We start from the raw sequence: 24536 nt of genomic DNA, 5'->3' as shown, positions 1-24536 counted from the left end.
CTTAGGGGTTCTGTGCATTTCCAGCCTAACTACTACAAGATCATAGCCTCCTGTACTGCCTGATCTCCTTTATTTCACTTCGTTCCCTTGCCCTTACTGAAAGTAGCTAATAGCAAAAGGGTACTTCAGGGAAGGTGCTTTGTGGTTTAGGGGGCAATGCATTAGAGTCCCCAGTCAGGTCTAGATGTGTCTGTTGTCTTCAGGGAAGGAAATCACATTGTGAACTGTGTTTTAATATCTGTGCTTATGCTTCTGTGTTTTTTCTTGCATTGAATAAAGATGTGTATAAATTCTGGTAATGCTGATGTTTTCAAGAATTTGGGGAAAAGGAAAGATGTGATGCCAGTGTGATAAGGTAGCACAGTGCAATTTAAAATGTCTTAGATTTCTGCCCATGAATCTTGTGCTTCTTTGGACAAGGTGCTTAATCTCTCCTGTATGAAATGCAGATACTAAAGGGGCTTGTTTTTTTTGTCGTGCAAGCTATGTAGTATGGCTAGCTTTTTTGTTTTTTTTAACTGCATGAACAATAACTGGATCACCTTGTTGCCTAGAAAGACATTAGAACTCGGGGCTATTTTTTCCCATGCAACTGAAGAACAAAATACAGGCTAAGCTTAGTTTTAATAATTAAATCTTCTCATTAGCCTCATCTGTGAAATAGAACAAGTTTTATTTGTTCAGATGTTACGTTACTTAGAGGTTGGCTGTGTCTTGATTTGGTAAGTGAATGGCGTTAATTACTGTACCATTTTCATACTGGTAGTAGTAGAACAGCTAGTGCATGGGGCTGTGTGGTCTCCATTTGATGAGTTGAAGCTTGCATTTGGGGGAAATATAGCTACTGATACTGTTCTATGAAGCTCAATAAATTTCACATCAGGAAATTTTAAGCTGTGAACATATTAACTGCTATATATATGCCTTGTGTTCTCTATATAGGAGCTGTTGTATTTGGCTATGATTGAGTATAGAATATACATAAAATTTCAAACAGGACCATAGCTCCTAACCTGTTGAATATAAATGGCATTAATGTTATGGTTTGAGCTATCAGTGTTTTCTGATAGCTCGGGTAAAACCTGGATCACAGTTTTTTAATCCTGTGAGTGTTGCTGCAATGAGGTAGGTACTTCACAGCTCTGCTTTCTGTGCATGGCAGTCATCTAGTTGTAGGGGTGATATCAGAGTAAGCTGATTAGCATGATTGATACTGCATGTCAGGGCACTGGCGTAATGGGCTACCATTGAGACTGCTTTGTGAAACCACACGCAGATGAGGTAATCTCATTAGATGATTAAAACCTTCATTGAGTCTGCAAGATTGCAGAGCTTTCAGTTGTATTGCAGTTGGGAACCGATGCTAAGTGAGTGTAGTGCTCTCCTCGAGTGATGCGGAGATGGAGACCTTCCTGGGTTTTTCTCCTGGATGAGTCGCCGCAGCCCGGATAAAAGCCGATGCAGGATTTTCCATCTGGCGGTGTTTTAAAGTAAGGTTTGGGGTGATGGAATTATTTTTTTTCATAGTCAGCATCTGTCTCGTTAGTTGACTTTTTATCATGCTTTGCTGTTCTTTGTGAAATTCTGTAGCATTAGTGTTAAAATTGTGTTTCTGCTTCATGTAGCTTCCCATGCCCCTATACCAAGGGGGAATATTAAGGGTTATATTGCTGGCAGCAGCAGTTGTGGCTTTTATCAAGTAACTGGCTTTTTTTTTTTTGTTTAGTTTTCCCTGAAGGTCGACTTTGCCTTGGCCCAGGAAGAGGTCGGGTGTAAATGGCACTCCTTGTCTTGTTTACAAACAGTACGGCAGGTAGCGCGTGCACGTGCTACGACAGGTGCTATACAGAAATCCCATTTGGCTGGGTCATATGCTACGTGTTCAGGAGCTCATCAAAGGACATGGAATTTTAAGTGAAAAGTAGTGTATTTGGTCACATCCTTAAGCTTTGTTTTTGCTAGCCAAACTAAAAGGGAAAAACAAAAGCTTCCAATTCTGGGACTCCATTGTTACAGTATTCATGATGCAGGCATTTAGGAAGACAGATTACTGGCAATAACTGCCCTAGCTGTATGGCTGAATTATTCTATGTTAAAGATTAGCCCAGTAATCTGCTTGGGGAGGTGGGGGAGCAACAACATTTCCAACTGGCATTGCGTATTGTGAGCAGTTGGTCCATCCTGTTGCTTAAGGAAAATACTGTGACAGTAATATGCATGTATGCACATCTAGTGAGACAAAAACAAGCACAAATTCTGTTTTGGCAAGGAAACCCCTGTGATCTTATCTCTTCTGAGCTCCATTTTCAAATGTGGTCTATGTATTCAGCAATCCTGTGAGGAAGTGATCTTTGTCTAAGAGCTATTGAAGATACAGTGTCAAAAAACACCTCACCAGAACCCCATGAGGACCTGTTCCAGCATGTCAAAAAGTGGGAAATATGCACACTGTGACAAGAATGTTCTTTCATGTGCATTTGACAGAATATAAAAATACAAATCTGTGCAAGTTACTAAGGGTTTATAGACAATGATATGCTGTGAAATATGATCAGTACAGTAAGTCCACACAGCAAGATTTCGGTTTTAATTTTCCTTGTTTAGTAATAATGGCATAAGTTGATAGTATCAAATCATCTCGTATTGATTTTAAGACTCAAGGTCATGCTGGATATCAGTGATAAGCAAGTAATAGGCAGGCCCACAATTAACGTGCAAAGCCAAGTTGACAGACTAAAATGAATTGCTTGACAGTTTCAATCTCTGCTGTATATAGGTATGGAAACATTTTGCCTTTCATCTTGAACTTGCTCTCTTGAATGTATTGGCTGTGTTGAGGAATCTCAAGATCTCTCATTCAGAGACCTTGGTCAAGCCCTGGTGTTGCCCGAGATGCTGGAAGTTGTTTGTACCTACTGGTTAGTTAATGGGCAAAGCAAGCTCCGTACACAGCTGCATGTTGTCTGCAAAGGATCTGTTGCTCTGAATAGAATTTAAAATTATAGAGTATTTCCAGTGAAATGAGGCAACTGTTTTGATTACAAAAATAGAAATGTCCTTTGTTGGTATGAGTGCAAACCAGCTTATTCTTTCCAGAATGTCTGCCTTGAACAGAAGAGAGCAAATCATAAATGAGAACTGTCACAAGATACTTTTCAATGGGAGACCTGGTGTTTTCACTTCTGCTGTCTGCATGTTGTGTCCACTGGAGATGCCTGAAGAAACAAATCAGGAATTACGTTGTTTGAACAGTCCAGTGATTCCAGGTTCACTGAGGCAGAGTTGAAGACAGGGACATTAATCCGTGAATTGTGCTTGTTACTTTGCCATTCTTATTTAAATGTTGCAACTTTTTTTTCTTTACATAGGCTGGCTGTAATATTTGGGAAATCCAGAGGCTGTTGGTTCCTACATACTTGCTTTCAACTCTACCTATACACTGCCTTGATAAACAACTGCAAACAGCCTGTCTTAAAACACTTACGCTTTGAAGTGTGTGTGTGGAAGTATCTTTTTAAATGTCTCTTTGATATCTTTGTTTTAACGTCGTTTCTCACAGAAAGGGGAATTAGGGCCAGGTGCCAGAGCAATCCCAGAAGAGTAGGATTAAGACTGAGCTCTTATCTGCAGGGACTAACTGGGAGATCTGGACTATGCAGAAATTATTTTTGTTCTTACTCTTAGCTCATAAAGAAACGAATAGGTTTTTCTGTATCAAGTAAAATTTTGCTGATGGTAATTTGTGTTTTGAGTGCTAATTTAACTTTAATTGTAAGAAATCTAGACTTCCAGTGTTTCTTTTGCCTTGAGTAAAGCATGCTGATTAGAAATCGCTTGATGTGTGTATCTCCATATGAAATATTCAGAAGTTATTTTGCTGCATATGAACCAGCTATTGAGTTTTTTTTTTCCCAGAAAACTTTCTAATCTTCTTAAAATAGTGATCACAAAATATTTTGCTCTGCTGTTGTGTTCTGTTTTCTTCCTTCCCACCCGCTGCTCCCTCTCCATAACAACATGGTGTGTGAGCCCAAGAAGAAGCTAATGTTCTACCTCTGAACTGTTTCTTTTGTAGTATGTTTGTTGAGCTAGCTGGCCTGCTTCCAGAAGTGCATGAGCATGTTTATACATCTAGCCTAACAATAGTATCATAACACCAATTTGTTTAACCTGGGCTGGAAATAACAGTCTAAATGTTGTGAATCAATGAGAAAGCAGTCCTTTGTGTATGCTTCTCTACTGTGTCAGCTCATTTGTGCTACCTGATAAAAATCACTGGAACTTAGTTGCTGTTCTGCGGGCAACGTGTCAGTTCTGGGAGTGCGATGTGATACCTCTCGTAAAGGCTCAGAGAAGCTCAGCCGTAGCTTTTCCTTCGAGCACTATCACATGCTGTCATCAGCTTGCTCGGGCAGAAGGTGTTTAATTTGTATGGCCAGTTCAAGTACATATTACTGCGGGAAATCAGCTATCCCCAACACTTTGGAGAGGGTGTTTGTAGTATAATAGACTATTAAATAGTTTGCCTAAGTTATTTTTATTACAGCATTTGAGCCGAGTTGTGAGGGGGTGGAAAGCATGTGATTAATGCTGGTTATGCTTATTTATTGCTCACAAAGCAACTCACTGATTGATTGGCGTATTTTACTTAAGGTGCCAAGAATTCGGGATAAATACTTTTTACTGTTGCTTTGATTCAGCGACTTTGCCAAAATCATTTTTCTCTGGATTTAAGCAATTTGGACAGTGTTTATTAGCAACTGCTGTTAGGAGTCCTGGCAGTGCTTAGACTCTTAATGTGCCGTGGGGCCTCACATTTTAGAAGTGAATGGGGAAAAAAAGCAGCACACTTGTTTTGAACCAAAACTTGTTTTGAACCAAAATGAAGTGATACTGAGGTTTTAAACATTTGTACTTCATCATCTCATCCTCAGTCTTCTGATCTTCGCTCTGTAATAATTTAGTTTTAATCTAGCAAAATCTGAGCAGACGTCTCACTTCTTACGACAAATTTTGAAGTTGAGAGTAAGAACGGGTGTTCCTGCCACCTTAGCAAGTGAGCATGTTTTTAAAAGTTGGTATGTTTGTTTCCATGTTATTTAGTCTTTGCCCTCCCTACTTACCAAGAAAAATGAGTGCTCTCTAATGATGCACTAGCTTGGGTGAAGTGGCACCTGTTTAATAGGAGACTGACTGCAGCAGTACAATAATATGACGTTTGTAGGTGTCTGATCTTTGCAGTTGGTGACAGTGAAGATAGAATCATTCTGCATCAGCAGCTTCTAAAATTATGGCTTGGCGTTGTTGTTGTTGGTCTTCCAGTTCTTCTGTCACGATTCACGTAGTGAATAAGCAGCTTCAGCTCTGCAGCTCCCTAGAAGAAAGATGCTTGTGACAGAGGCAGAACTAACCTGACCAAATGTGAAGGGCAGCTGAGTATTGCTTAGAGGAGCTGCTTACGTTTCTTTCAGCACTTTTGCTGGTCTTTAGGTCTGGGAGGGAGGGTGGATGATTGTACAAGTATGGGAGCCGTTCACTTGGAGACTTCAGTACATGCCTTAAATCTGTTTAGCCTTAAATCAGTGAGTTGCTTTGTGAGCAATAAATAAGCATAACCAGCATTAATCACATGCTTAAATGTGTCTTGTCACACACCCTAACATACGTGGCACTGGTGGTTCCTGGGGGGAAGAGCCTTTGGGTGCCCCTGTAAGTGAGGGGAAAATGAGAAGCTTCCTTCACTTGCTTCAGGTTTGATATGGTGTTATGGTGGTATATCTTTATATATAAAGATAAAATTATTTTTTAAAAAGCTGAATTTAAATGAATGACTTCAGTTACAAATGATGTGATATTTTCTGAAGAGCTGGAAGATTCATACAAGATTTTAAATCTTCTTTCTGAACTCACACTGCTCTGCTGCTCCAGAACACTTCCCATCTGAAGGATTAAGTAATGGTCCTGTTGGAAAAAAAAAAAAAAAAAAAGATAAACCTTTTCTAAGTCATCATAATGCAGATACTGGGGGGAAAAAAAGAGTTTCATAGGGATCTGGCAATCGCTAGTACTCAGTTCCAGAATGAAAAGGGTTAAGTTCGGAGTTCGAACAAAAGTACCTGCTGAGGTAGTTTGTTTTTTCCATCTACCAGCAATTAAAAATATTTTCAGCCTGCTGCATGTGTACCTTATAATTCTGTTAGAAGACAAAAAAAAAAATTTAGAAAAACATGTTTTCCCCTTTCCACAGTTACATTGTTCCTGTGCTGGCAGTAGTAAGAGCTCCCAGAGTGTAAACAAAGCAGATATCCTTTAGATGTATAGAGAGCCGATTCAGTAACAGGGCTTCCAGTTTTAGAGTTCCTTTGCTGCCTGTAAGTTAAAAATTAAACAATTATTATAGTAAGTGAAACTCTCACAAAAAGGTGTAAAAAGCAGTTGGATAATGCAGTGCTTGCTTTTCACGTCAAAGAGCAAAGCTTAAAAATGTGAAGTGCTTTGCAAACCAGCTGAAGTAAAGGGGCTGTAACACTTGAATCTACTCAAAATTTAAGACGAAATACAAAAAATAAAACCCTGACATTTAATTTCTCATAGCAGTGTTGGTGGTTTAATGATTAGTTATTTCATTTTATCTATTTTTAATGTTTTTCTGCGCTTTGTGATGTGATCTGATACAAATGAAGACATGAACAGTCTCACTGTACTGAGCAAACAGCAGGCTAATTGTTCGCTTTATCTAGTGCACAGAGGAGGAGGGGAATGAAGTTTGTGGTGAGATCAGAAATTCTGTGCAATTCTTATTCCCTTAGCAGTTATTCATCAGAAGGATGCTGTGCTTAAAACGAACAATAACAAAAAATACCCAGAAGGCTAGACATCTTCTTTTTAATATATGCAACAACAACAAAAACCACCAAATCCTTCTTAGAACTTAAAGGGAAAGATGAATGATGATATTAAGCATGTCTGGGTTTGGGGCATTGTTTAGATGAGAAAGTTGATACTAAAGTGCATTTTGCCTTATCTTGTTGTTTATCCTAGGAAATACTTGGCATAAGGATTGCATTTTCTGTGCATTTAATATTGAAAACAATGTCATTTGCATTTATATCCTTAGATGATACTGCAGATGTTTGCATTCATGTACTAACCAGATGCACAAAGTGCCATGTTTTTGTGTCATATTTGGATGAAGTCTTAGATGTCGGACGGTTTTAACTGATCGAGTTGTGAGCTGCTGCCTGTTTGGTAAACTCAATGCCCTTTGTTGGGTGGTGCCACGTCGGGAGCTGTTCAGCTGGGAGCTTGGCCCATGTAGCAGAGAGCCCTGCTGCAGCACAGCTGTGGTGGCTGGCCTCTGAAATTCAGGCTGAGAAACAAGCTCCTTCTTTCATGATGCAGCTACATAAAGATATTATTCTGCATTTACTTACTTTCTGTCATATGATGCTTACAGCGAAAGAGTACTGGTCAAAATGACCAGAGCTGTGCAGTGGGATTTCTCACAGCAGTTTTCAAAGGAAATGCTGCATTTCTAGAGAAAACAACATAACGCTTCCTATCTTTCCACTTATTTAAACTAAGCATGCAGGCTTGATTCAAGGTGAGTCTGGGAAGAAGTATTTTCTTGTATCTTGTAGTTCACTTCTGTTCTCGCAAGTACGCTTACCTCCTTAATATTTTTTGAAGTGAAGTATCTGTGGGCCCTGGAGGTTGGCCATTAATTTTAGGCCATTGTGTGAATGCTAACTACTTAAAAATAGTCATGGAGCCAACCTTGCTTCCTCTCAGGGTTTATCAGTTGGAAGCATCTTCTTTTTATCCCATGTGTAAGCAGAGACCTCTCTGGATTGATGATTTGATCTGTATAGTGGAAAATCTAGGCAGGATATCCTTTCTCTGTTATTCCTTGGTGTGATGGCATCAGGGTCTGTCTTAACATGGGGGAAGGGAAAGGAGGATCCTATTAACAGGCAGAGTGGTTTCAAGGGACTCCTAAACTATGAACTCGCAGAGAACCTCACATTTACTTTCCTTGTTGAAGCATTTGTGCTTTGAGCTATGATTACGTGGTGTGGCTTCTGCTGCTGAGCTGAAAAGCTTGCTCATGTGCAGTCCAGCCATCTCGCATTTGGAAGCGGTTGTGGGTATTGTGCTGGAATATATCATCAGGAGCTCCTCTGTGGTTAGTGTGAGTGCTTGCAGGCCTTAATGAAATACTGCGCTGATGGGCTAGATCCAGTCTTATGCTGTAGAAAGGCAGTGCCCGAGCTTCCCCTGCTAGCGAAAGAGTATTTCGAGTGCATTTCTGTGACTGAAATGCTTCTAAAACCATGCAGTCAGTGCCTGATGTACGGTAGAGGTTCAGTGAATGCATGATCGAGTGTGTCCGCAGGGTAGCAAGCATGCTCGGAATTGTGTTGGGATATTATTAGGACCTTGTGTTTTGGCATGCTTGTAATTATTCCCCAGTACTACCCCTAGCCTGAAATTTCTTAGCACTTCCAAGGCAGAGGGATGTTATCAGCTTCAGTGACTGAGGAAGAACCTTTGATCTGGTAGTCCTAAGCTCCCCACAAGGAGGCCATATAAAAATGGCACTGATTATTTTTCCCTTGTTCCCCTCTTCAGGAGATTCAGTAGGGCCCTCTTCGAGAGGGGTGAGTCCCTTTCGGAGTCGGCTCGTTCTGCTCTTATCTTGGTGACCTGGTTGTGTTGCGGTGTAACCGCAAAGGAGGAACCTGAAGCCTTTGGGGAGGGATGACAAAGACAGGACGTGATTGTGGGTTTGCAAGACAGCAATCAACTGGGACTTGGAATGCAAGACAAAATCATTAGAACTAATGAAAAGAAATGCTTTAATTGCCTGTCTGGACTTCGGAATCTATAACTCCGGAGCGTTCATGCCAAGACGTTAGTAAAATGTAAAGCACATGACTTTTATATTGGTAATGAAAATGTCTGTGGTGTCATTGCATGGGCTTTTACATGAGGGGAGGATAAAGACCTTTCCCTCTGTAACATGAAGTGCTCTTTGACTACATCAAGCTAGGAAAGTCCTTCTCATTAGCAGACTGTTCAGTGACTTTTGATCATAGGACTCTTTTAATTCTTTTAACTGCAGTGTTTAAATGGACTACTGGTTACATTTCACACGAGGATGTAATAATGATTTGGAAAACAAGATACAATGCTGCAAGAAACTTCTATTACCTTTTACTGCTTACACTATCGTAAAATTGAGTTGGTTTTATGAAACAGTATAATGACTGACTTCAATGCAGAACCTCAATATATGCAAGAATTTGTACCTCTGTACACTGAATAATGTTGCACAGTTTTAACTTAGTTCAGCCTTGCGTCTGGAACAAACATCGTGAGCCTATGAAGCTAGCATGCTTTTTAAGCAACGTTTCGAAAACCAAAGCAAGGGAAGGTTTTTCAAGTCTTAAACCCACCCCTCATGTATTAAATCATTCGAAATCTTACAATTGCTGTTATTTTCAGGCCATTGTGTCTACTTCCTGTTGGTCAAAGGTTATGAGGATAGGGTGGTGTATAGCGAGATGGAAAGCCGACAGGAAAAAGAGAGCCTTGCTTATTTTGGGGTAGACACAACTACAGAAATGGTCAGGACGTTGCCTAAGTTTTCTGAAGACTTAAAGAGGTAAACTAGAAAAAACTGCTCCTGTTGTTTATTTTTCTGCTTTTTAATTCATGTGTACGGAAAATGATTTGGCTTAAGTAAACAGGGGCTTCCTTACAGAACGGTATCTTTCTGCTTGAAATATGTTTTTTTTGTTGTTTTTTTAATGGTTTAGCTTTTATTTTGTTTTAGAAGTGGACTTGATAAAACTTTCTGAAGCACTGATCGAAACCTCCACCCGTTTGTTCACTTGTATTGCTAACTCATTTAAAAAAAAAAAAAAAAAAAAGGAAGTTTAATGCCACAAAGTGCAAGTAGGAGTTCTGTGATGTATTGCTTCAGTGCATTACAGGCATATGTGGGCATACGTAGGTGTGTTAATGCAGTCCTCTAAAACACTTAGCTTATCTTAATATTTGTATCATTATTCAAGAACCATATGTTATTTCTTGGCTGTTAAAACAGTAGTGCGAGTCCTTCAGTTTTGTCAACACGCAGGCTTGCAGCGAGCTGTTGGGAGCAGATGCTGCCTGGCTGGGGCTTGGCGTGCCGGCGCTCAGGTTCCTCCGGCAGGGCGCCTCGGCTCTTGTGGTAAGCAATTGTGGCCAAGCCATTCCGAGGATTTGGTTTCGGAACAAATCTGGATTCACAAGGCTGCTCAGGGGTGGGCAGAGAAGAGATAAATTAGTTGGTCGTGGTGGTTAAATTCTACAAAACTGTTGATCTAATAATAAGTTGTGTGATGGGACTGTTAGAAGCTAGGAAACAAAAACCATTTTTACAGGAGTTGATGAGAGTGAGTAGCTTTTTGTAAACTACTCAGAGTTGTTATACTGAAGCTTTTTAATTTTCAAGTATGCTGGTATATAGTTAGGTATGCAATGTAGCTGATTTTTCATCTTAACCCTTTTGTAACTGCTAGTGATTTATTTGAACCTTAAGAAGTCTATTGTTCGCAGTCTAGGAAAAAGTGTTTTTATTATAATAGAATCTCAGCGTAATATAAGCAAATTATGTTATAATGCATTGGTAATTTTGACTGTGCTGGTTTATTTAGAAATGATTTCTTTCTTTGGAGTTCTTCAGGTCAGCTGTGAAAATGCTCTGAGAAGTTCCGTGGTGTTTCTCAGTGATTAAGGGTGGATGTATGTATCGGACACAATGCTGACTTTTGTTTTACATTTGGATTTTCTTAGCAGCTCTTTAGCCATGTCTGCCCACTTGATTCATGCACATTACAGACCTGATGATTTGTAGTGGGAAGGTTGATAATTTTGCTCCTAAAATAATGTAAACAACACTGAGCATGCCCTTTCTACTTCTTCCCCTTCCCTGCAACAAGTAATTCCTTGCAATGCCTTACAGTATTTAAAATATAGCATGTTGATTTTCGCTGTAATACCTTGGCAGAACAATAGCTTTCCCTTCAGCATGCCCAAAGTGGCCCAAGAAAGTATGAGCCCTCTCATTGCCGTAATAGTGGCTGACTCATTTACAGAAGAGGCTCCAGCTTTAGTCTGCAGATGCTTGACTTGCAAAAATGTCAGCTAGCACACAGAGCATACAGCCTTGGTCTCACAAGGAATGGAGAAGGATGGAGTGTCAACATGTCCTAAATTTTATTTGTAAAGATTATTTAAATAGTCTGGAATTTCCTTTGGAGACTTCTCCGTGAGTGTTAATAGATGTCCAACAGCTTCTTCCAGTAGGCAAGCAACTAGTAGCTTTAGCCACGCTAGCTAGATGGGGAGGCAGTGTGTAGAAATTACGGGGTAACTTTGCACTGTCCTCGACTCCACCTTAATTCATCATCCCTTGTTGAATTTGGAGAAAATGCAGCTTCTGTAGCCCAAATCCCCTTTCTTTTATGGGGAGTACAAAACACAGCATTTAAGCCAAAGAATATTTTGACTGCGATGACACGCAGAATGCCTGGCCTGTGTGCTCATCTGTAGCATTGTCTGTCTTGTATGCAGCATCAGCACACTTTTGAGTGATCCAAACATGAAACAGTGAAGCATGTGTTGTATGTTTGCTCACTGCAACTTCAGTGTCCTTTAAAGGATCCAAAATAGTGAAGGAGTCTTTACACAGTTCTAATGTCTTGGTTTTCCTTGTATTTAAGGCTTTCTCAGGTTATGAAGATAGATATCTGCACAGGCAAGTAAAGGGGAAAAAAAAGGAAGACTGAATCTGTACAAAATATTAAAAAAAAAAAAAAGAAAAAAGAAAAAAGGGGGGGAGGGGCAGCACTGTGTTTGTGAGCTGGAAGACGAGCAATTTTTCACACCCTGTTACAAGCACCACTTCGAAATGACTACCCAGCTAGGGAATGAAAAATGAGTAGACAGAAATAAATGGTGGAATATTTCATCCCCTGCCACTGGTGGGAAAGCAGCTGGAGATATCCATGGAGTGTAGGCTTGACATTTCAGCTGTAGATTAATTGTGCCTTTATAAATACTGATATTTTTTTTGGTTTTCTGCGCATTGTTCTCGTGTGACTTGTCACGATGTGTGCTCCTGAACTCAGGACAGTGAAGCTGGAGTTAAACACAGTGCAGCTTGTTTCTTGCCTGGGTTGTCGTGTGCAGGGAGTCTTGTCAGCGCTGTAGTAATCCTTCTAATAAGAAGTGTACAGTCACTTAATAATAATATTTAAAAAAAAAAAAGGGCAGAACCTACCCTGAATGTTTTGCTTTCTTATATTAAGATTAGGAGGGGGAAGGGACTTTTAATTAAGAACTGATGAAAAGACTCAAGTTAACTTTTGTTTTAAAAAAAGGGCAAAAACCCCAAGAACTATACCACCTTTTGCTGATAAATACACAAAAACATGACTATATACGCATGGGAAAGATGAGAGGAAGGTTCCCAGGATGATGGGAGAGGAAAAGATGAAATGTGGGAGATGTTCTGTGAAAAAGGGCAGCAAACCAAAGGTGCTATGAAGATGTGTGGGTAAGGGACCTGCAACAAATCCACTTCTCTGTATGCCAGGAAAAGTGTTTGTCCTGGTTTCAGCTAGGATAGGGTTAACTTTGCTCCTAGCAGCTGATATGGTGTTACGTTTTCATTGCTGACAAAACAGTGAGAGGAGATGGCGAAGCTCATTTTTGTCATAGGGAGCGTGTTGTTGGCAAGACTGCTATGAAGGTGTGTGTTAGCCATCCAGGGTGGGTGGAGTGAAGCAGAACAAAGCAAAAAGGTAAGCTTGCAAGAGATAAGAAACAGCAGAATATAGGTGTAAGGAGTGGGTGAGATGATGTAGGAAGCTGGAAGGATGGTCTGGTCACTGGTCCTAGCTTGGAGCCAGGAACTGGGCCATCATGTCTCCACTGGAGGTGTGTTGCATTGCATTACCTCCGTGAGTCAGTTTGCCTTTGGTGAAGGTGCAGCGATAGTTCTCTGCTGTGCAGGAGTATTGCAGAGAAACTAGTGCTTGCCATTACAAAATTTCTGACATAGCGTAGAAAAGTGTTGAAGTGGCTGATGCTACCAGTCCTGATAAGGATCAGTGTGATACGGAGAAGATGATACAGATTTGGCTGTATAATTACACTGGGAATAGGCACAAGACTTGAATAAAAATTAAAAAAATAAAAAATAGTGAAGGATTATGAAAACATTCAATTAGTTTTAGATTGACAAAACAGCACTTGCAGTGCTAAAATTATCGTCTGAGTTGTGTTTTGTCCTGTTTTTGATGCTTTAATTAGCTGCGTAATGCTGGGAGACTAGTTAGTTCACATGCTGAACCATCACTTATGAAACAGTGCTCACAGCAAATCTGTGTGCAAGTATTGTTCTGCTGTATTTGCAGTGTTTTCTTTTGTTTGTTTAACAAGCTAAAGTTAGAATCGACAGCACAAGACTAGAAAATGGTGACAATAGTTTGAAAACAGGAAATTTTGGCCTTGTGTGTATTCGGAACAGATGATCAGGATGATGGCCAGGAGAGTGGAAACTTCCACTGAGACTGTTTTTTCCTTATTTTGCTCAGTGAGAAAAGATGGTGCTTCCTGGAAAACAAGTCTTAAGTATTTAAAGAAAGTAATAATATATCCAGTGTTTTCCTCATATCACGTTTGTTTGTTTTGCAGCAATCTGTTTATGCTCCTTAGTGCTTAATGCTGCTAAAAGTAGAACACGGGGACTGTTATGAAATCTTTGAAGTTTCTGCTCTTAGAGTTAAGATACTAACAAGCTTTATTTTGTGCTGAGTTTATGCGGTATGTTGTATTTTTTTTTTTTTAAGGGCATCACTTTTTCAGGAAGAGTGTGGCTGCTCCCAGTTGGCGTTACAGCAACAACTTTAAAAAGTAACTAATAATTCTGTGTTCTTGAGTTGTGGTGCTTATAGCAAGGCCATTTATTAAAGGCTTCCTAGAAACGCTTTCTGAAAAACATCCCTTAATCTATTTCCATGTAGAAATATACAAAGTGCTAATTTCTCAGGGAAAAACTCAGCCAAACTTTTAATTTCACCATTTAGGATTTCTGCAAGTGGAAACAGTGAAGTACTGTGTTTGAAGTAACATTATTTAAGGTGACCTAGTTTAGCTGCTTCCCGGCTGTCCTCCCAGGTACGTGCATTGTGGTAACGAAGCTTGCTGGTGACAGCTGTCACTGCCCTGTGCCCAAAACAAACAGGACCTAAAAAGAAGCCTAGTGAGAAGGAACGCTGCGGTTTGTCATCTGGGCTTCTGAAGGGATGCAGAGCTGAGGTCCAACACATGAGTCAGCGAGGCAGCATTGGAGGTGTTTAGCTCCTGCGATGGATGGATGGAACACCTGGGAACTAGAAATGGGGAGGTGAAGAGGGGAAGAAATATTCAGCTTCTGGTTGCCATCCTTCTTCCTGTTTGTCCAAGACATGCAGCTATTTCCTTGTTTAACTTCAGCACTGGAAAAAAGGGAGAGAGATGGATGAAATGGAGCACAAGCATGAGAAAATAAAAACTTGATGTGGCAGATGAGTCAAGCGACCTCAGCAGTAGGTTCAGGACTAAAACAAAAGTTTGAAAGAGGGTTCTGAAGTGACGTGGGCTGTCTTCCCCTTTCCTTTACTTCTCTCTAGTTACGTTCTGCATCTTTTGTCCTTACTTGAGAAGTTCTTTTGGAGCAAGGCAATGTTCTATCACGTGTTTGTAAAATATGAAGTGTTCCTTTGGATCCTTCCCTGTGCCCCTGGGTGAGTTGCATCTTTCTCCAAGCCTTAGTTTACTTCTCTGGGAAAGAAAAATGGCAAATTACTGCCCTTTGCAAGTACTTCGCAGGATAGTAAGATGAAAAAATGAGCATGTGCCTACTAGACAGATGAGAAGGAAGGTCTTGGAGCTGGGCAGTACTCAACAATTCTGGAGATTTTTTTTCAGTGGGTTCTACCTGAGAGAAAAGCGGATGATATTTGTGCTAATAAGGGAAAAGCAACTTTAAATGATGTGAGGGTTATGGGTCATAATACTTAGCAAACCAGACAAGGACAATCGACAGTTTGTCAGTAAGCAGTTACTTGACCACGTGAGAACTGTAAAAAAAGATTGGCCAGAACAAGTTGTTTTCAATTTATTTAGCAGCTCTAAGCTTTTAAACACTTCATGCAACTGTTCTGGCCTCTTGAGCAGCAGCTTGAGGGAATCTAAATGGAACATTAAGTCCTTTTTAAAATAAAAAGGCAAATTATCTATTCTTTCCGGACCCCTTCCTCCTTCCTTTCCCTCTCCACTTAGACACACATCCACTATTTCCTACATCTTTGAACTAGTGCCAGCAGCTGAACGAGGTACATCTCAAATACATATGACAAGATGATAAATAAATAAATCCATCAAAATTTAAGGGAAGTATAGCTAAAGCGTGGTTGACATCTTCAGCAGATATACCTCATGTAAGGAGATGATATTGCATACAGTCTTAGCTACAAGCTTTCAAAATCAATGAGAAAAAATAAAAACAAAACCACCACTGTGATAAATGATGCTTTCTACTAGTATCTTAGCCAATTTACTCTTTTCTAAATCAAAATTTTACATGTGAGTGACTGAGTGGGAGAAATTAATAAGAATTTATTTCTGTTTTATAATCTACTCAAAATGCTGCTTGAAAAATCCTGGATTCCAGTATTACTCTGATCATTTGATGCTCTGTGGGTGAGCAGCTTGTCACATTTTAGCCTACTTCAAAACTGAGCAAACAAGCCTGTTTCTATAGTTATGATGGTCTCATGATACGATAGTCTCATGATATAAACAGGACAATGTTTGGCAAGAGTGGTGGAGTCCTATGTTAGACCAGCTGATAGGCTTTGTGGCTCTCGGAGAAAACAAGCTGAGAGGCACACAAGTCCTTTCTTAGTCTGAAACAAAAGCAACAAACCTTGTTTTGCAATAAATTATGTTAGAAGCCTACATGGGCTTCTGGTGAGCTTGAGTCGCGTGACATTTGCCTTGTTACCCTTTCAAAAGCACCAGTTTTACTTCAGAATTAGGGGTTGAAATGCATGCAGTTTTGTAGCTAGTAGTGTAAGTACATATTTTAGAATTTAATTTATTAATAACATTTTCATATGTCTATCTATCATTTCAAATAAACAAATTTTCCCATATTAAACACTGGTTTTCTGTGCTAGAAATCAACTAGATTAAGCCTGAGAAGGTAAAAATATACTCAGTAGGTTATGGGATTTGAACATTGTTCCAATACCAATATTGTTTAAGCCTGGAAAAATATTTGAGCAGATAATGTATGGTTGGTAGTTGTAAGTGACATGACAGATAATTAGTACTTAAAATATTCCTGTGGCTTAAACCAGTTGCTTTTTTCTTACTTTGGCGATTAAAAGAAATAGCTCTATGCAAAATTTTCAGAAAATGTCAAAAAGGATTAAAAAATTAAGTATACATAAATACATCTTCGCACATGTGCCTCCTGTCTTTTAGAGAGCTCTTTTTGGAAAGCAATTACTGAAGAAGCTCCTTCATTACATAGATAGCCCAGGATTTTGTACTTCAGTGAGGCAGTATACAGCTTTCATTACAACGACAAATACTGAAATGTTAAAAATAGATCAAGCTTTAAGAATCCCAGATATTTTCAAATAACAAAGAGTGATTTATGTGGGCTCATTTTGCACTTTGACAAAATATAGAGGCGCTTTTGTACTATGATTAGCAAGGGTGCTGATGTCAGTTCTCTTGTCTAGCTTTAAGCTTTATTCTGCTGCTAAATTGTGCTTTGTACTGTAATCCAGAGAACCTTTGTATCTGCCTTATTAGTGTGTAGTTTATGGAATTGCTTTTGTTTTTGAATATAATCTGTGCCAGTTCCAGTGAGCGTGACTCATTATCAGACTGAAATAAACATTCACATATGCACTATGTGAAAACTCTTCAAAAATAGTAGCAGGTGCTGCTGGGCTAAATTCGATGTTTTAAGTACTTAATAGTTGCTGTTTTGTAGCCCAAAGGGCTCAAAACAAATTCTGTTTAGCTGGTTGATTTTCTGAATTTGAGTGCTGTTTACTCATTAATTCTCAACAAAGACTGGTGGGATTGATAATATGAATCTTTCACTTGTTACCACGATATTGGAACTGAGCTTTCATGAGAGGCATGCTTGATGGCTACAGAGTTAATTTTTGTTCCGTGAATCGCGAGACAAATGCATCTTGTAGCTTTCTTTCTTTAATCTTTCCTCCTCCTTTGAGCATCAACCAAGTTCTCTGATTGACTGAAGGCTGAGGTTCAAGATAAGTCCAGTTTGTGAAATACGAGTTCTGCAGTTCATACAGAAGTTATCTGTGGTCAGCCATGTCTGAAGAGAACGCCTCTGATACTGCTGTTTCCTGTTATCCCAGAATCGAAGTTGTCACTTAGCTTGGAAACAGGAAACCAAAAGAAATTCAAGTGTTTTTGGGTCCCTGTTACACAGTGCTTAGCAGCTGTGCTACTAGAAGATGCTGCTTCTGGAAATTAAGGTGTTTGGTTTGCTCCATCTAACTCCTTCCCCAGTTGAACTTGGTGGTGCTGTGTACATCATTGCTTGAGGCCTTGACTTGATCCATTCCACATTACAAGGCAGATGCTGTGTTCACAGTTAAAATGAATGCACTTACTTTACCAAGTGTAAAAATTGTCTTAAAATCAAATATTTTTTGTAGTTTTGTAGCCGGAGAAAAGATCTTCCATTTTCTGTGTTATCTTCTCAGCTTCATGAGCTTGATACCCCAAAAAGCACATGCGCTTGAGAATGAGCAGTTGGTGAGTCTCCAGGGCAGAGCTGATGGCAGTGGTTCAGAGATGGGAGATGGTGGTACAGTTCTGACTGTTTCATGTGGTAAAACTAGACAATTTGGTCGTTTTTCCCCCTACACCTCTAACTTTTTCTGAAATAATAATGTAGGTCCTTCTCTGTAACAACTACTACTGTGAAATGTTAAGTGGTTCTGAGGGCAGAGATGGCTTAACATCAAGAGGAGTGTGTGGTGTGAACAGTGTGCTCTTGAACTATCAGGTTGCTATCATTGAGTATCAGTTGTTGTTTGTTTTTTTTTTTTTAAAAAAAAAGCTAGAATCAGTCAGTCTGAAGTGGCTGATACTGGGGGGGGGGAAGGGGGGAATACACAATGGAGAACTTAGACATATTTTGCTTCTGCTTCCTTCAGAAGTTTTTTCTGGTGCTTTTTCCCCTTCTCCTGGCCTCCTCCCCACCTTTTTCTCTTTACTAAATTCATCCTTTCTCCTTTTTTAAGTAGTGAATTAATTATATGTTATCTTTTTTAAAAACAAAGCTTGAATACAGAAGAAATAAACCTTGAAATACAAACTCACTAACCCTCTATTATAAATTAAATTATAATTATAAAGTATTCCTAATTGTAATTTTTCTTCCTTTTTCTCACTAATTTTCAGGCATGGAAGAGGAGATGGTTTGTACTTCGCAGCGGCCGTTTAACAGGAGATCCAGATGTATTGGAATACTACAAAAATGACCATGCCAAGAAGCCTATCCGAATTATTGACTTAAATTTATGTCAGCAAGTGGATGCTGGATTAACATTCAACAAAAAAGAGTTCGAAAACAGTTATATTTTTGATATCAACACTATAGACAGAGTTTTCTATTTGGTGGCAGACAGTGAGGAGGAGATGAATAAGTGGGTCCGATGCATCTGTGATATCTGTGGGTTCAACCCTACAGATGAGGGTAAGTTCTGTTTTTTGTTTTTTGTTTTTTTTTTTCCTAAGAAAGTGTTCTATCTACATGCAAAGACTGTTCCAAAGATCAAATGACTATTTTTAGCTAGCATATGTTTTAAAACTCATATGCATTGACTGTGAAACTTCCTTGTTACTTTGAAAAAATGTAAGCAGAACAGAGGGAGATACTAAGAATTCATTACAAATTAAGTGTGCCGTAGAAGTGGAATGATGCTCTTCTGTTTTGCATGATGTTAGGTCTTGAGAATATAGGGAAAATCAAAGTGAAATCATGCAAAACAGAAGATAATCATCAAAGGAATCCTGTGTGGTATAAAGCACATGGCTGTGCAAGCAGAAATGGGTGCAAAACGTCCGGTTTCTAATATTGCTATTTCTCCATCTGCTTTGCAACTTGGAAAAAATGTCTTCTCCTCACTGGTTGAAACAAGCAAAAAATAACTTGTCGCTCTCCACTAACCAGCTCAGATCCTACCAAAATAGACATTGTGTGAAAGCAGCTTGTAGGAAACATGATGGTGTTAAATACCTACAAACAGCTCATTGCTATTGCTTCTCCTGAAGCTAGCCTTATTTATTTGCTTATTAGTGGGTTGCATGAATAGCTGTAGCTGTGTGCACAGTCACACAGGGGGTCACGAGAGGCTTGCCTGACTGAATGGGGGGCTGTAATTTAATCCTTTTTTTGGGGGGGGGAGGGAGGGTTGTGGGTTGAGGTAGGGGGAAAAAGGTTGAGGTAGGGCTTTTATCTCTGCTTCTACTCCAGCTCATTTGCCAAAAATGACTGGAAAACATTCTTGCTTTCTGAAGAGGGGTTCTTATCTTTCTTCTTAATGCAGTTTTGAACTAAAACTTCGTCATGAAAACTCCGTCTATGGATTACCACTCTAATAGCAAACTCAGTGAAGGGCACTTATTTTGACAGTTACAGCATGTTTTTATGACATCCTTAATATAACTGAGACCACCCACAGCACATTTCTAAAAGTGATTGTCGTATGAATCGGTATTCAGTCTGCCAGGCATCTGTTACGTACAGGAGAGAGGCAGGCAGGTGATTGCTTTCTGAAGGATAATGCACTAGTGCACCACTGCAGCTGTGAGCAGGAGATGCTCAGAAATCATTGGTTCTGGGGACAAACCAGGAACCTGGGAAGTGAAGAGGAAATGTACTTATCTGGCTGCTGCAGTGTACGTGAGAGCGCATGTCCCCTGTGTGTAATGGAAAAGTAGGGTCACCTCAAAACCACGAGGCCTTCTCTTGCTTGAGGGCTGATGTATTAATTAGTCCTTAATTTTCTGTTGATGAAATTCTCTATGAACGCAGAGAGCTAACAGTGGCCTGTATGGATCTGTTCTTTGTTTGTTGGAATCAATTTTATTAACAGAACTTCTCCCCATTATGGTCTCATTGTGTTATCTTTACCATTTTAGTGTTGTCTGAGTTATCCCAACCCCATCGCTTCATGTAATTGAAAGCTGGCAGTTCTGTCTGCTTCATGGGATTAGTGAGCTCTTGCAATATGTAGGGGAGGAATTAAAAAACGGAAATCAGAAAATGAGTTGCTGAGGGTCTGTGTATTGCTGAATTCTTATTTTATAGGTTATATCTAGCTGTGAATGGAAGACTTAGTCATAAGAATACTTAGAAAATCTGTGTTAATGTAAATTTATTTGGAAGTTAAAGAACAGGTGAAATTTACCACAGGCAATAAACAAACCCTGTTACTTCAGTTTGGATCGGGACAACAAGACAATGTATGGGCCAGAACCAACCTTCCTTTCAGCCTATGGAAATGGAAGATGGTTTTCTTTGGAGCTGGACAATGTCTCTTGCCAGACTGGTTGCAGGTCTTGTGAGAGGACTGTCATTAGCCACCATTACTAGATCAAGGACTGGGACTCACCACCAGCCTGCAGCTCCTGCTATTTGTCTGGAAGCCCAGTCCAGTTGTCTCCTTTAGATTCATGAAGAGACGTTCAGAGAAGGTGGAACTTCATGCTGTTAGAAACTGAATATGGAGTTGCTGTTTGAGTTTGGGAGGAATAAGGGGGAAAGAGAGACGGTCAAAACTGTGAAGAGATGAGGAAAAAAAAAAAAAGGTTGCTTCAGTCTAGTACTAACCTGTTCCTCCCATACTTAATGAAAATTCAGAGATTCATGTGATACTAAGCCTGTATTTTCTTCTTGTTCTTCTTATAAAATTGATTTTCCCAGTAATTTATGATTAATGCTCCCTTGTTACCTTCCAACTAGAAATTGATTTTTGCATGTGAAATCTATTCATTCTGGAGATCTGAAAGATTATTTTTGTATTTGGAGAGTAAGAGTAACTTACATTCCTTTGTTACTGTTACAAATCATTGAGTCTTCAGCTTTCTGATTACATTGACTTGTGTGATCTGTAACAGTTATATGTTTTTAATAGGAATTTGCTTTAACTTAGGCTTTAAAATTATTTAGATTGTCTCTTAAGATTACAATGAGCCCAAAACATCAAGGAAATGTTGATTTTCTAATAATCTCAATAATTCCTCTACTTCTATATGGAAAATTGTGAGTGCATTTTACAACTTCTTCATTAAATGCTTTTTGTTTTCAAGTGGAATATTTTTAAAACATGTATGAAAAAGGGGGGGGGGGAGGCCACACATGAGCATGATTCTCAGTTGCTTTACCACCAATTTTCATACTGTATTTTTAGAATTCATATTTTCTGTGTAAGGTCATAATATAAGGTAGGTGTGGTTTAGTCATGTAGAGGTTAAACTGTAACTATAAGTGAAAACATGCTGCCAGTAATTTGTGTGCTTGGAACTCCAGTGAGACCTTCTGGGATGGAGAAGCAAAACGGACATGGGAAATGACCATTCTCTTCTCCTTGGCGCTGTGGAGACCTCCGCCGAAATACTGTGGTCTGAGTTTCCAGGAGGATGAGGATAAATGCTTAAAGAACAATAGGAGTAGAGGAAGTGGATTTTTAAGTGATCGATGAGGAGAACAGTTGAAACAGTTTATTTTCTTCCCAGAAACAAAATACCTAGGGAATAGTTGGCTTTAAAAGTATAAAAGCTTGTAATAAGCAGGATATGGATCAATTGTTATCGAAAGAGAAGCAATTTGTTTTATTTTTCGTGAGAGATGTAACAATAAGGGAAAACTTTCCCAGAATATTTAAGCACAGGTCCTGAAAGAAGGCTGTGAAGGTCCCTCCCTAGAATTCAGTAGACATTTGTGATCAATGTTTTATACGTAATCAAGCTCCATGTTTCTGTAGTTCAGTGAATTGCATATTTGGCAGTGCAAGGGAAGGAGGAAATGATCATACTATATGCAAACATGTTACTTGCATGTAGTCTTTGGAATAAAGACAGCAATGATGAAGTGAAATAAGAAAAAAAGGAGAAGAAGAAAAAAATGTTGAAAGCTATACTTGGGTTTCACAAATAATTTACATGTGTTAAAGAACATTTCCTTTGTCATAAGAAGTGTAGCATAGATCATGCATTGAAAAAAGTGCAACTTGCCTCACAATATTTTCAAATTTTGCAGAATTCCTGTTCTGCCAATTGCTGTCTGGTATTTGCCTCTCATGCCTTCTACATTTTGAACAGTAAAATTGTCAACTAACTTCTTTTTATCATGTACTGATAATACATGTGTTATAGCTGGACATTTCATCATAGCATGTGTGTAAGAGCAATGACTGGCAGGACGAACATAACTCTACCTTCCTATCTGCTCCTTGTATTCTCTCCAGTAAGGAACCATGCTGTATGGCCAGGTATCACTGCTGCTCGACTTGGCTCAGGATCTCTGAATCAGAGCAGGATACCTGTAACACAAGTGTGGAACAGAAAACAGGCCTTGTGATCATCTACCTTATTATATATGTATCTGTGTGTGTATATATATGTATATACATAATATGTATTATATAAAAATATATAGTAATATATTAATAGTAATATGTTACATAAATTAATACATTAATAATATGTGTGTGTATATATATGTATATGCACACATACATACACACCTTATCTACCTTGTCATGTACTGCCTTATCTGTGGTAGGAGGTATCAGAATGTAAACTGAGGAGTAGGAAGAAGTTAGTTTTAGAATAAAACTTTAGAATAAGGCAGTTTTGATTACAGTGACAGCTCAGTTCACGTACTCCTTCAGTTATTGGACTGTGTGAACTCTGGGATTACTGAGAAGGAATTACCAAGGGGGCTTAGATAAGTAAAGTTGGATATTAGACATATTTAAGGTGCCCTTACTGCATGAAGGGGCAGCCTATAAGAGACACAAAATGTTCTTATCTTAGTGGATGATAGGGGCTGGCTTGCTTGCCAAATCAAAATAGTTATTAATAACATGATGAATATTGGGTACTTTGGTCATGAAAGGTCTCAGAAGTGAGAAATAGATGGAGGAATACTAAGAGAAACATATTGTCAGAGTAATAAACTTTTAAATAATTTTTGTCAATGCATATGAGTGGTGTAGTAAAGGAAACAGAAAATTTGTTACTCTTAGACATGAGGTGGAAACAAACTGAGAAGGCTGGTTTATTTTAATGGGCATGATAATAGGACATTGCCCAGTAGACGTGATGTATGTAATGACAGTCTGTGACTTTTGACACTTCTTGGATGTGACTAATTAAAAGGAAAGTCATTTTCAAGATGACATGCCAGGAGGATTGTGATTGGTGATACTGAATGAGGTTAAGAATAATGTGGAAGGATGGAGTTAAGCATTAGGAGAGAGATCCCCCAGATGAGGATTGTGGGTCAGTTATCTGAAAACTGAGGCAATCATTTTAGAAGTAGCAGCGGTGCAGAGGCATCTATTGTGGGGGCTTTTTTGGATGATTACTTCAAGTAAAGGAAATGGCTGGTGAGATGTAGAAATGTGATTTCTCGGTGAGAATGTCATTGCTAAGAGTGAAGTCAGAATGTGAAGGAAGTTGTCACGGTCACCAAATACCACCTAGAGAAACTGCAGAGTAGTAACAAAATTTGTAGTGGGTCCAGAGAAAGACTTGAAATTTGGCATAGTAGATTTCGTAGAGGTAGCTGATGGCTAAAGACCTGAGTTGGAAGGTGGCAAAGCTGAGATAATCATTGTCCATTTCCAAAAGAGAAAAGGAATACAGGACAGAACATGAAGCTGTCTTCAACTTCAGATCATGTGTTTAAGGAGGGTGGCTAAGAGCAAATGAGCACAAAATCTGTGGTGGTACATCTTCTCTTGGAAGTATATGATGAAAAACTACCCACATAAAAAGCATACAGTCAGGAGTGCAGTCAGAACTTTCATCTTGAGTGTTTGGGGGTTTTATGTTGAACTGCTAGCTGCCTTCAACAGAATATCCTGTGGAAAGTTGATTTTTCTTTTCCTTGAGAAAAATAGTGTGAATCTAATTTGCATAGGTAATTGAGTTATTTTTTCCCTCTGGTTCCTGCTGGACATCTTCTGTGGCATGAAAATTGCCTGACGAGCTGCGTGGAGAAGGGGATTGCAGGAGGGTGGCTTGGAAGATGCTTGCAGATTGCTACTTATTAAGTCAGAAGGTGCTGTTTGCCATGATGCTGAGTGCTAAAAAACATCTTTTTGGAAGCCTGTAGATGTCTGTGGTTGCAGCCAGTGTGCTGCAGC

The 24536-nt window shown here is 39.2% G+C and overlaps 1 protein-coding gene across 13 annotated transcripts in view; it reads left to right on the top strand.

Moving 5' to 3' along the window:
- The window catches only part of GAB1 (GRB2 associated binding protein 1), a 95449-nt gene that overhangs the window by 35177 nt on the left and 35736 nt on the right, over nucleotides 1–24536 (top strand). For 10 of the 13 annotated variants that reach the window (XM_038177970.2, XM_038177973.2, XM_038177972.2 and 7 more), the window contains exon 2: nucleotides 18559–18853. In XM_038177970.2, coding sequence (XP_038033898.1) covers nucleotides 18559–18853 — 295 coding nt within the window. Of the gene's footprint in view, nucleotides 1–1350; nucleotides 1491–7469; nucleotides 7604–9522; nucleotides 9668–18558; nucleotides 18854–24536 lie in introns of those variants that run through there. The other 3 variants (XM_072036741.1, XM_072036742.1, XM_038177975.2) reach the window with 3 other exon arrangements.

Source organism: Anas platyrhynchos, chromosome 4 (genome assembly GCF_047663525.1).
Source record: "Anas platyrhynchos isolate ZD024472 breed Pekin duck chromosome 4, IASCAAS_PekinDuck_T2T, whole genome shotgun sequence".
Taxonomy (NCBI): domain Eukaryota; kingdom Metazoa; phylum Chordata; class Aves; order Anseriformes; family Anatidae; genus Anas; species Anas platyrhynchos.
This window is presented reverse-complemented; position numbering and strand designations above follow the sequence as displayed.